Source organism: Cydia amplana, chromosome 23, assembly GCF_948474715.1.
Source record: "Cydia amplana chromosome 23, ilCydAmpl1.1, whole genome shotgun sequence".
NCBI classification, from domain to species: domain Eukaryota; kingdom Metazoa; phylum Arthropoda; class Insecta; order Lepidoptera; family Tortricidae; genus Cydia; species Cydia amplana.
This window is the reverse complement of record NC_086091.1, coordinates 8,834,578-8,847,471: the sequence shown is the minus strand read 5'-3', so window position 1 is coordinate 8,847,471 and position 12,894 is coordinate 8,834,578. Positions and strand designations below refer to the sequence as shown.

Sequence of the window (12,894 nt, the reverse complement as noted above, 5' to 3'; positions counted from 1 at the left end):
TCAGAAAAAGTGACTGGGTCAAATTGACCCGTCAGAAAAAGTGACTGGGTCAAATTGACCCGTATAAAAAATACTGGGTCTATCTTACCCATCTCAATTTGCTGCGCGCTCCCCCGCTGCGGTCGCTCAGGTAACACGGCCACGTAAGTCTTGCTCGGGTCGCGGCGCAGGAAAGTCTTCGGGGAGCTTTCGCTCTTGTACTTGGAGATGTCCAGGTAGCGCGGGGCCACGGGCTTTTTCAGGGAGGTGGTTGAAGAGGACATTGAGAAATCGCCGCTGTACCTGTACGGAAAGATGTAAGGGTTAACTAACTATAATAATAATAATAATAAGCCCGCAGGGCAGCTTGTGGCGAGCTGTTGGGGAGTAACGACCCCACGGACCCGAGTGCTCCAGAGAGTCGGTCAGGGTCTCCGTCTGCGGCGTGTCTTCTTCGGTCGGAGTGGACCCCAAGGGGACCCGCAGGACTCTCGGCTCTGGCTTGCCTTAATTGGCCGTCCAGAGAGGAGTCGTTAGAGCTATATGCTCCAGGGGTGGAAGTGTTAAAGGGCATAACGCCGCGAGTAACTTCGGAGAAAGCGCAGCACACCTCTCGACACCCCTGAGCCGCTCACGCCGGTGTTGCGCCTGGCCGTCTGTACGATGGCGCTTCAGGTGCCCATCTAGCGAGTGGCGAGTCACCGCCTGCCTCGATAACACTGTATATCACAATGTTATGGCAGGTGTCCGCAACTCTTTGCAATAGCCCAGTCTTATTTTCCAGCCAAATTTAAACCATAGCCCAGGACTCTTTCCATTTTTCTACAATAGCCTCCAATGCCTGCTGAAACCGGTTTATGGGTATCTATTTATGTACCCATGAATGGGTTCCAGCAGGCGTTCTACATGACATCAAAGCTCTCCAAACGGCCTCTACGTGTTGGATCTATATCCCCACGCACGCCTTATAAATGACCGGGCTTAAAAACCCGAGAGTTTGTAACGGAGATACAAATAATAATAATAATAAGACTTGAGAGACTCTCGCTCGGTGGTTGGATCAAGGGTCAGATGCAGAAGGCGGTGATCTTGGACACGGCGCGGATAGTCCGCCGGTTCCTCTCTCTGCGGCCCTGACCACCGGCAGCTTGGGCCCTGCCCCGCTGCTGGCGGCACCCTAGGTTAGGTTTTTTATAATGTGTTTATATGTATTTTTTATTGTTTTGTAAGTGTTTTTATGTTTTACTTTTATATTCATATTATAAAAATCCTAACTTAAGAGAAAAGATAAATAAAGATAATAATAATAATTCAGCCTTTATACGTCCCACTGCTGGGCAAAGGCCTCCTCTCACGCGCGAGAGAACTAACTATAAAACTAACTATAAACTGAAATATATATGTATGATACACCAAAGAAAAAGTGACCAAGATGTAAGGGTTAACTATAGATGGTCAAGCAGATCTTGTCAGTAGAAAAAGGCGGCAAATTTGAAAATGTAGGCGCGAAGGTATATCGTCCCATAGAAAATTTGAATTTCGCGCCTTTTTTTACTGACAAGATTTGCTTGACCAGCTATAACTATAAAACTCCTATAGGTAAACTGAAATATATATGATACACCAAAGAAAAAGTGACCAAATTCACCGTAAAGGCTTCGTCACACTAGCGCGTTTTGCGGGCGGCACGTGAGCGTTTTATATGTAAAAGCGGCGCGCCCCGCTCACGCGCCGCCCGGAAAACGCGCCTGTGTGACGCAGCCTTAAAACCACCGTTAACTAGTAGTGTGACTGTGACTACTTAAAAAAAAAACAAATATAATCTATCTAATCTGATACCTTTAAACGAGCAATTCTTGCATATTTATTTATATAGAGTATATATATTTCGGGGATCTCGGAAACGGCTGTAACGATTTCGATGTTTGGTATATGGGGGTTTTTGGGGACGAAAAATCGATCTAGCTATGTCTTATCCCTGGGAAAACTCTAATTTTTGAATTTTTTTATGTTTTCTCCCAGATATTTTAAGCTTATAAAAATAATCCTATACAAAAAACGTGATTTTTTTGCCGTTTTTTGCGTAACGGTACGGAACCCTTCGTGCGCGTGTCCGATTCGCACTTGGCCGGTTTTTATTTCTACAATCGACGGGAATGCGCGATGTAGAAATAGCGTCGCCCGTAACAGCGATAGCGCCATCTCCCGAACAATTGAGTAAACAATAAATGAAGTGCTTACCTCATTGACTTATATCTCAGGACTGGCCTTACGTGCACTTAAAGTGGTACTAGTTCAGCGGTGTCACTCACGAATTCGAGCCAATCGTGTAGTCTAATGCAACTAGTTGCGACCAATCGCGCGGCCGCGCGCGCCTGATGCGAACTCATCAACCAATCGCGTTGCAGCGTTCTCAGACCGCTGTACTGGCCCCATTCATGCTCCATTCTTATTGCCGTAAGGCCAGTCCTGAGATATATATGTCAATGGCTTACCTCTGTTGCTTTGTCTGTGCCGCCGGTTTCTTCCCCTGTCTCATCACAACAGGAGCGCTCCTATCCTCCGTCCCGCTCTCTCCCTCCGTATCACTTGTCCCTGTCGTCATACTCTTCTCATGGCTAAATATGGACGAATTCCTCGGACTACTGCCATTGGTTGTTGACGTATCGCTGTCTAGGATAAAAGTTTTTCTCTTGTCTATGGCCTCGGCTTTGGAGAGGAAATCTATGTTCTCTTTGGTCGGCGTTATGTCGTCTAAGATGAAGGTTTTCCGTTTGTCTGTGTGTACGCTGCGTTTGAGCTTTTCTGCTGGTTGGTTGACCTGAAAATGGTTAATAAAATGTTTCAAGCTTTAAAAATACTCCAAACCTATGAGGAACGATAGGTAGCGGGTAGCGCGATGTAGAAAAACCGCCACACCTAGCACCGCCATCTACCGCACAATTGAGCAAACTTTTCTATAAGTCTGGAAATTAGTGACGTACGTAGCTAATCCCTCGTCATGACCACATCAATATTGACCGCCTGTTTTCTTAAGTCGCGGTATTCCTTCGGCCTGAGGTCCAGGATATCCGAGTGTGTTGAGGTGACCATAAGGAGGTCCTTAAAGGACACCACATATTCTTAAGGCCCCTGTACACAATGGGCCATCGCCGGCCAGTCCAAGGGACGCATGCGGTAGAATGAGATAGCAATATCACTTGCTCCCTCTAACGCATAAATGCGTCCCCCAGAATGGCCCACGCTGGCCCATTGTGCCTTTATGTAAACCCCCAAATGTTAAATAGCCAGTAATATTCCAAACCTTAAGTACAATCTACGGGAAACAAACGATAGCGCGATATACAGAAGGCGCCACCCCTAACACCGCCATCTACCGCACAATTGAGCAAACTTTTCTTAAAGTTACCTGGAAATTAGTGACGTAATCTCTCGTCATGACCACGTCATTATTGACCGCCTGTCTTCTCAAGTCACGGTATTCCTTCGGCCTGAGATCCAGGATGTCCGAGTGTGTGGATGTGATCATAAGGTCCTTAACTTAAAGGACACCACATAATCATATTTAAACCCCCAAGTCTCAAATACCAAGTAACATTCCAAACCTTAAGTACAATCTACGGGAAACAAACGATAGCGCGATGTAGTAAAAGCACCACACCTAACACCGCCATCTACCGAACAATTGGGCAAACTTTTCTCTTACCTGGAAATTAGTGACGTAATCCCTCGTCATGACCACATCGTTATTGACCGCCTGTCTTCTCAAGTCACGGTATTCCTTCGGCCTGAGGTCCAGGATGTCCGAGTGTGTGGAGGTGACCATGGGGTCTATGGGCAGGGTCATGGGGTCCTCTTCGGATGAGTAGTCGAGGGTCTCAAGGTCCGCTATGTTGGTGGTGTGGAAGGATTGCGAGCGGTGGACTGGCGATGAGTGGCTAGAAAAAAAAAAGTGGCTGTGACATACGGACGGACAGACGGACAGACAGACAGACATGACGAATCTATAAGGGTTCCGTTTTTTGCCATTTGGCTACGGAACCCTAAAAACAACGGGTTGCACTCAGGGAATGCCGGCAGAAGTGAAAACTCAATGACTAGTGCAAAATGCACTATGTATAATTGAGGTTAACGCCATCTAGCGTTAGCGTTAATTACTTGAAACCCCTAAGCACATCACTGTTAGTACTCGAGTTATATTAATAACAGTTAGAGCGAAACTCACTAGATGGCATTTAAATCAATAAAGAAAAACTCAATGACATTACATGTAACAGTTTTTCATGTAATGTCATTGAGTTTTTCTTTATTGATTTAAATGCCATCTAAATGAGTGGCCATCTAAATCTTACGTTCACGTGATCGTCTTACGCTGTCTCGAGTTTAACATTTTTTCCCCGCCTCAAAAAGTGCACAGCGCCGCTAAAGAAATTTTCACTTCAAAAACAAATAGATATTTGAGAATCTTACACGAATAGGGATGTTTCCTGTACTTAAAATAAATGATTTCAAACCGTGCACGAAATAAAGCACCAGATAATTATTATAAAAACATAGACAGCAGCTATTTTTAAACACAATTCGTATTTAATAAATCGGATTGAAATATAAAAAGTAGGTGAGTTTACCGTGACGTCACTACATTCGTTTTCATATAAATTCCATACTAGCAAATTGTTTTGACAGTTCTAAAAAAGAAGCTGATTTGACTAGTAGGAATGTAGCCTATTGTAATTACAATTGTAAAAAACCACGCAAAGTAATGTAATAATTGTTTTACATTTAGGGCCACTTGCACCCGGGGTTAACTGCTTAAAACTGGAGTTACCATGGTTACAGGACAATTTGACACGGGGTTAACGGTTTAACCGGTTAACCCCGGGTTAGTGGGATGGTGCAAGTGGCGCTAAGGCCAGACTATTTGTCAACAGTTGCTGAATACAACTCTTATTTTTCTTTCGGGTTTTTTCTTTCACACTTCTCTTGGGCTACTCTTGTGCAAAATTTATAAGATGCAATCGTATAACATACCTGGGAGACCTAATGTCGTCCTTGTTGCACTCCTGCCTCTTTGCCATCTGCTTTCTCCTTCCCTCCTGAGCCGCTTTCATGGGGTCGTATGAGAACCGTTCCTTCACGTACCTGGGAGAACTAAGGTCGTCCTTGTTACACTCCTGCCTCTTAGCCATCTGCTTTCTCCTTCCCTCCTGAGCCGCTTTCATGTGGTCGTATGAGAACCGTTCCTTCACGTACCTGGGAGAACTAAGGTCGTCCTTGTTGCACTCCTGCCTCTTGGCCATCTGCTTTCTCCTTCCCTCCTGAGCCGCTTTCATGGGGTCGTATGAGAACCGTTCCTTCACGTACCTGGGAGAACTAAGGTCGTCCTTGTTGCACTCCTGCCTCTTGGCCATCTGCTTTCTCCTTCCCTCCTGAGCCGCTTTCATGGGGTCGTATGAGAACCGTTCCTTCACGTACCTGGGAGAACTAAGGTCGTCCTTGTTGCACTCCTGCCTCTTGGCCATCTGCTTTCTCCTTCCCTCCTGAGCCGCTTTCATGGGGTCGTATGAGAACCGTTCCTTCACGTACCTGGGAGAACTAAGGTCGTCCTTGTTGCACTCCTGCCTCTTAGCCATCTGCTTTCTCCTTCCCTCCTGAGCCGCTTTCATGTGGTCGTATGAGAACCGTTCCTTCACGTACCTGGGAGAACTAAGGTCGTCCTTGTTGCACTCCTGCCTCTTGGCCATCTGCTTTCTCCTTCCCTCCTGAGCCGCTTTCATGGGGTCGTAAGACGATCGTTTCTTCCAATTGTTGAACTCTGCCTCTTTGGAGGCGAGCGCGGACGATGAACGGTATTGGCTGGGTTTCTTTTGACCTGAAAGATAATTTTTAAAACTTTAAAATTAAGGTTTAGGTATTGAAAAATTACTATACATATACCTAGTAGGCACATAACATGAGAGATTTAATAATCTTTTTTCTTGTAAACTTGTAAAGTAGGTTAATACCTACTTTACAAGTTTACAAGAAAAAAAAAAGTAAATTGAACCATACAAGTTGACTAATGTTGACAAATATTCTGAAATTGTTTTCTTTGTATCCAAAACTTTATGCCAGAAATTTAAAACCAGAAATTACGAGATCAGATTTAAAAACTTTGCTTGGGAGCGACTCGCACTTGGCCGGTCACACATGACAAGAAAAATATACTTGGTCAAGCAGATCTTGTCAGTGGAAAAAGGCGGCTGAAAAATGTAGGCGCAAAGGGATATCGTCCCATAGAAAATTTGAATTTCGCGCCTTTTTTTACTGACAAGATTTGCTTGACCAGCTATACATCATGATTTTCTCTGACTATGCTAAAGTGATGACCCTAATTGATGGCCAAATAGTACCCCCTCCATGCACATCGCACATGGCCTTTACAACCCTCACCGATTCCCCATACGATTTTGGATACATTGCGGAATTTGACCGGTCAATTGGTTTCGTTGCACCTCGGCGGCCGGCGATGTATCGGAAATCTCAGGCATTATCGTTGACGTCTATAGAGCCTAATAGCTGTAGCTAGCCAACATAATCGATTAGCCCTACCTGTTGCCAAACAACAACAAACTAACGACCTCGTGTTGCAACCGAGACGAATCCGACCGAACGTCGTTACTGTGATTACCTTTACATACATACCGACAGACGTCTAAGATATGCGAAAAAAAATAACCGAATTTAAACTGTTGTGAGACATACTAACATTGAATAATGACAGCGTTTTACACAAAAATAAAACGCTAATTAAATAACTTACTATATTCGGAACCTAAAGTAATATATTGAGAGTGGCAACACTGTAGTTAGTCGTATTGTCCTTTTCTAGCATATACGTCCATCTCTCTCCCACACCCCCACCACTTCAGGCAGTTGCGTTTGACAATTTTGACAGTTAGAAACAAACGCAAATTACCTCATTGTCTCAAAATTATACATATTTACACCAGGCAGGATTAAAACTTTAGGTTCCGAATATGGTAAGTTATTTAATTAGCGTTTTATTTTTGTGTAAAACGCTGTCATTAAACAACTGTACCGATATTCGGAACCTAAAGTAATATATTGAGACGTGTTTGTTATCGCCTGGTGGTGGGAAGACGCCAAGCCAATGTGATTATACATGTACTTACATATTATGTATATGTAATATTATTATATTAGGAGTGTTTAATTAATTAATTAATTATGTAGTACACCCTTTATTTTAATACATGTGAGGAGAGAGGTATTTAGTAAAGCATACAATTTTATATACCATTATATTATGATACTAACTTTCCATTTTATATACGTATTTAATGTATGTACTTATAAATTTTCAACGAAAATAAGTGAGTCACCACAAGGGTGCTATAGTACTTAATTATATGTATGTGAGACTATGTAAAAGAAGATAAGTCAGTCTACTCTTCAGGGAGCATACAACATCTGTGATATGGAGTGATGTAATTAAAATATGAAAAGATAAAAATCATAAAGTACTCGAGTAGTTTTTATTTATAACTCCCAATTATTGACAAATTTGATAATAATTATCTAGTAAGGTAAGCAGTTGCAGGATATAACAAGGACAAGACCTTTCTTATTTCCAGAATCCCTCAGGATTAAGTAGACGAATATTTTAAATATTCGTTATATCGCTATCACCACCCACAAAGTTAATATTGGGTAGGTACTTAATAAAATATCATAGGGAATACTTTTAATGATTTTACTGAATTCTTTTAATGACTGTGAGCCAGTGTGAGCTATTTATTTGGTTATAGCTATAAAATGCATTTAATCGTTTGTACGCTTTACTAACGCGAACGCGAGCTAATGGACCTAAACAAACCTTACTTAAAATTGTGAAGGTTACTTTGAGAGCTTAAGCCATATCATAATACTCATGTGGGCACTAGTTACGACGCTTTTTGGTGCTCTTGGCGTTCAAATGGTAAATGTAGAATTGCCACAGAGCTTTATCAATGATATTTGTATAGGTGCAGCTCATTCTGCTTATGTTCATGTTTAGCTATCATCAAGTGACCTTAATTGTACTCATTATTGTCTATATATGCAGTATGAGTAGTTTACCTTATCTGGTGCCTACTAGTAGACATAAACTTGATTGTTTCTGAACGCTAAAGTGGCTTAATTTATGTAAACCATTCATAGACATAGCTTAATTCTGAATATTCAGTCTTCTCTTTCCAGATTAAGAATAAGGTACTTAATTCGAAACCTTAGCTCATCGCATATGTGTTTTTAACCAAAATGAAAATTTGTGTTTATTTTGTGATTTTACATTATTTGCAATAACTGTGCGGAACCATGGGGTCCCCGACCTTTTGCCGGGCACCCGTGGGCCCAAAGCCAACAGCGCAGATGCCGTTTAAGAGGAACCTCTATTTTATCCAATGCTAGGGTCAACACTTTGTCGAATATATTTGATATTTATGTATATTTATCCTCCTTATCACCTAAGGGTAGGTAATTGTAACTTTTTGATATCAAATATACGCAGAATAGTCAATTATTTTGTATTCTGAAGTGCATATAATATTACTGGATTTGGGCCAGTGTGCTTTTGTATACTATATCTCTGGCCTACTATATAGGCTAGTCTATTAACATCCCGCCTCCTGGAAGGCAGTATACAGACTTCTTAGATATATTCACGGTAGTGCTAAGAGTGTGGACCTGGTTTTCCGACACTTGACTGCATGAGATTATTTTTTCAGGTCTCGAGCAAGAAGGGTGCCTAGATAGGTTGAGGTCCTCAACTTGTGGATTTGGTAGGAGCAAGACACAGACGGGGTGTAAATTAGTTAATCCACCATGTTTCAAGAGATTCATGTGCATTCATGCCTTCAGGTTACACTGTAGAGACAGACTAACACTTTGGCAGAGTTTTGCTAACATATAATAAATGATTGCATTTGTTTGGGTGTACAATTACATGTTCCACACCAAAAACATAATTATTTATATATTTCAATCTATTTTTGAAAGGTTTGCGTTTCAAAATAGCTTCGCCTTTTCGCAAGGCGTGCTCCTGTTCCCCTATTTTATTGTGCAAAGCGAACAGTATCACAATGCTATAATTTTGTATAAATTGAGAACTAGAGGGTCATGCCCTAGACGTGACCGCCCAGAAACTGTGCTAGAACCGTTCGTACAAACCATTCAGTCACTATTTTTAAAAACCTTTTGTAGTGGGTACATTCCACGGTCTTAAATTTATTAAACGTGTAGTATCAAACTATGACAAGTCATGATAAGTGAAATAAGTGACAACAGTATCTGGTCCGTGCATAGAAGCACTTGCCCTTGAGGTTAGGGCATGGGTAGTTTATTATAAACTTAATCCGTGCATAGGAGCACTTACGATACAGGTGGTTTAAAACTTCCAGGGTCACAATACAGACACAAGGGTGTAAAATACATAATTCATAAACGCCCGTTAGGCCAGTTTTGTATATTTTATTTCAAACATGCTTGTGCAGCACCGCCAGCACATGATAATTTTCCTAATATACCATGGCAGTCAGGGATATAATAATTATGTAAAAAGGTAGGTAACCTTGGTCATGTCGTGTACATAGGTAGGTACTCGTAAACATGTTAACTGAAAGACAAGTGCTCTCCAGCCAAATATAATTTATGCAACTGTGAGCTGCTCTTACATTGGAATCATATGTATTTATTTCTAGTCTGTCATATTGTAGCAGGCCTAGACTTCAAAGGTTTGTAGATGTTTATAGGGCCGTTAAACGGACCCTTTGTACACCTTGAGCAGGCTGTTTGTTTCACACCATGGGTAATATATATTGTAAACATAGCTTATTTCAGAATGGAATCGTAAGCTCTGTCGTGTCGTGAGCTTACCGAGCCTGATTTAATTAGAGTCCACAGATTGTATGGACCTTGGAGGATTGACCACTCCTTATTCTAATTATCAATATTCTGCCTAGGCTTATAGTCGAAATTAGGTGACTAAATCTCTTAGTATTATCTATGCCACCCAAGTTATGAGGCTTAGCGTCTCCAGACCACAATTTTATATTAGGGTGCAAAGATTTTTTCCATCTTTAAAATAAAAATGAGTCGAGATAGGCCTGGAATCTTAGGTTTTTATTTTACCTATTATAATTTTAGAAATGTTATGTAAATGGAAAGCAGTTTTCACTTTTACCACAGTTATAAATAATTATAAGACTTAGCATTAAGCACTGTATGTACCTGACGTGTAAAATTATGTTTTTATCAATAAAGAATTGAATTGAATTGAATTGTTAATTAGCCCAATTTCGGGTTTAGCCAATAGGGTGTTCGGGACCCTTGAAATAGATTGGTAAACAAAAATGAAAACTCTAATAACGAAGCCTTGCCTATTTCGACTGATTTTTACCCAAAACATTATTTTAAACCATTTTTACATTCTCTAAAAAGAGATATTTACAACTTAATCTTTGTAATATTTTTGTGATTGTGGTCTTCTCGCACGCCTGTGTTATGACCATATCATTTATATTTCTGTGAATATGTCTGACGTGCCTTGCGCAGGCTTACATAGGTTATAATATCATCATCAATAACTTGACGTCAGTTTGTGAACGAATCAAAGATTCTTTTGGCACACCTTACGCAGGTGTAAACATGGCAGCCTTGCGCAGGTTTAGATAGGTACATAATATATTGGTTTCATCACAAATAACTTGACGTTAGTTTGTGAACGAATCAAAGATTCTTTTGGCACACCTTACGCAGGTGTAAACATGGCAGCCTTGCGCAGGTTTAGATAGGTACATAATATATTGGTTTCATCACAAATAACTTGACGTTAGTTTGTGAACGAATAAAAGATTATCTTAGGCGCACCTTAGCAGGTGGAACCATAACAAACGTAAGTTTAAGAATAAGTATCATTCAAATCAAATACCCTGAGTTTATGGGTAATATTCCCTAAGTTGCGGGTTCCTTGCTCGACAAGGTGAAAGGCTTTACGCCGCCTTTAACAGGCACTTTTAGAAAGTGTCATTCACGGTGACGCGCAGATTTGCCAAAACTAAACTTTAACTCTACAGTTAACTAATATAATTTGACAATATGAACCAAACCATGCGTCTTCGTCAATGAATCAATCTAAAGATTCCCGTATCGTTAATGCCCTTCCATGTCACAGGCTTCCGATTTTATTTGAAACGTTTAATTTAAGTGTACTATTTATGTAGGTAAGTAAGTAGGCTTAAGAATTGACCCTCTTGTATGTAGTTACGTATAGAATTAATAATCAAGTTATTCAAATTCAAAATAACACAAGCACATATAGCACCTACATGCAAGAGTTCTTTTCCTTAACCTTTAAAGCTGTAAGTACCTGCTAAGTTATAGGTATATTTAAGTAGGTACCTACCTACATAAATCAAAGATCTAGTTGGAGAGATATAAGTTGATAGATACAGAGTGAAATACTTCACGAATTCGCATGTCATTCTTGCGCAGAGCCATGCTAATCTCTCTCTATGTCTAGTCAGATTTAAGTTTATGTACTGCCGAAGTACTCACTTTCCACAAAAATAAATGCAATGTTTGCGATGTAGGTTTGTTCGTTACCTTGTGTCCCTTAGAGCGGAAATATCGTCGACTCCTATTCGGGTACACGTTATTTATCAGCAAGTTTATTACCAAAAAATTAATTTTGCAATATTATATTAACCCGGAACGGGATAAAAAGATAAATTGCTGATAGATACTTGGACAGATAAAAAACCTACACGTCTATAAGCTTCTACCTTAATACGTAGGTTCTACGTAACACGTATTAACTATCCGATCCATTCGTATTCGAAAACACAAATCACTTGAAAGGGTATACCTCCACACATCACCATTTAAGTATTATATAATTTCAACCGTTATTATACACACACAAAGATTTAAACTAACAAGACTCGGAAGAGACTTAATAAAATTAAATTATAATGGTGACACGTGCACGCTTTACCAGCTCGATGTGTTTTCTACCATGTGTTTTAGTATTTTCATTGGCATAGCCACGGTGCGCGCAGGCAGCCTTTGAAAACACTTGCACATCACTATTCCGGATCATTTTTATTTGCTAGATAGTTTAACGGACAACTAAATTTAAATATTTATTTCGAACGGCAAAAGCCGTTAGAAACTGTTTTTCAATATAGTCAGCTAAACTGGGGTACAAATTCAAAAACTCACCAGCAGTTTAGCTTCACGACCTTCCAGATGGAAAAACAGCAAGCCAATGAGGTAATTTGCGTTTGTTTCTAACTGTCAAAATTGTCAAACGCAACTGCCTGAAGTGGTGGGGGTGTGGGAGAGAGATGGACGTATATGCTAGAAAAGGACAATACGACTAACTACAGTGTTGCCACTCTCAATATATTACTTTAGGTTCCGAATATCGGTACAGTTGTTTAATTTTACGGTTTAGACTCACTTGTTTTAAGTCACTCGCGCGACATGTTTAAAAAACAAAAAAAAACTGAGAAAAAAATTGAAACATATATCAAGAGATTTCAACTCGCAATCTTCTAAAACATGGTTCCAGTAATTCTAACTAAACTGTGTAACGTATAATGTGTGATTTTAAAGCAAAAGAGCGCGTAGACAACATGCCAATCGTAAACGCTCTGTAGCGAACGAAACGCAACAGTCACTGTCGCACTAATAGCAAGAGATGACTACGCTACGCTACGGAGCGTTAAAGATTGGCATATTGTCTACGCACTCTGGTATAAGTACTATAAAACACATCATACCTTAATACTCTAAATATAACCAAAACTACACATTCTCGCTATTTGTGGTTTATTTTGAATCGCTACACATCTTGCGTAAACGTGTTAATGG

The 12,894-nt window shown here is 40.4% G+C and overlaps 1 protein-coding gene and 1 non-coding gene across 2 annotated transcripts in view; both read right to left on the bottom strand.

Annotated features, from left to right (window-relative positions):
• Positions 1 to 12,894, bottom strand: part of LOC134658857 (uncharacterized) — an 81,039-nt gene that overhangs the window by 3,884 nt on the left and 64,261 nt on the right. Inside the window, exons 4-7 of the mRNA XM_063514528.1 lie at positions 5,677 to 5,851; positions 3,686 to 3,917; positions 2,475 to 2,800; positions 231 to 282 (exon numbers count right to left, since the gene is read on the bottom strand). Coding sequence (XP_063370598.1) covers positions 231 to 282; positions 2,475 to 2,800; positions 3,686 to 3,917; positions 5,677 to 5,851 — 785 coding nt within the window. The remainder of the gene's footprint in view (positions 1 to 230; positions 283 to 2,474; positions 2,801 to 3,685; positions 3,918 to 5,676; positions 5,852 to 12,894) is intronic.
• On the bottom strand, positions 11,467 to 11,570 carry LOC134658908 (U6 spliceosomal RNA). The gene has a single exon (XR_010097774.1). It is a non-coding gene; the product is annotated as a U6 spliceosomal RNA (small nuclear RNA).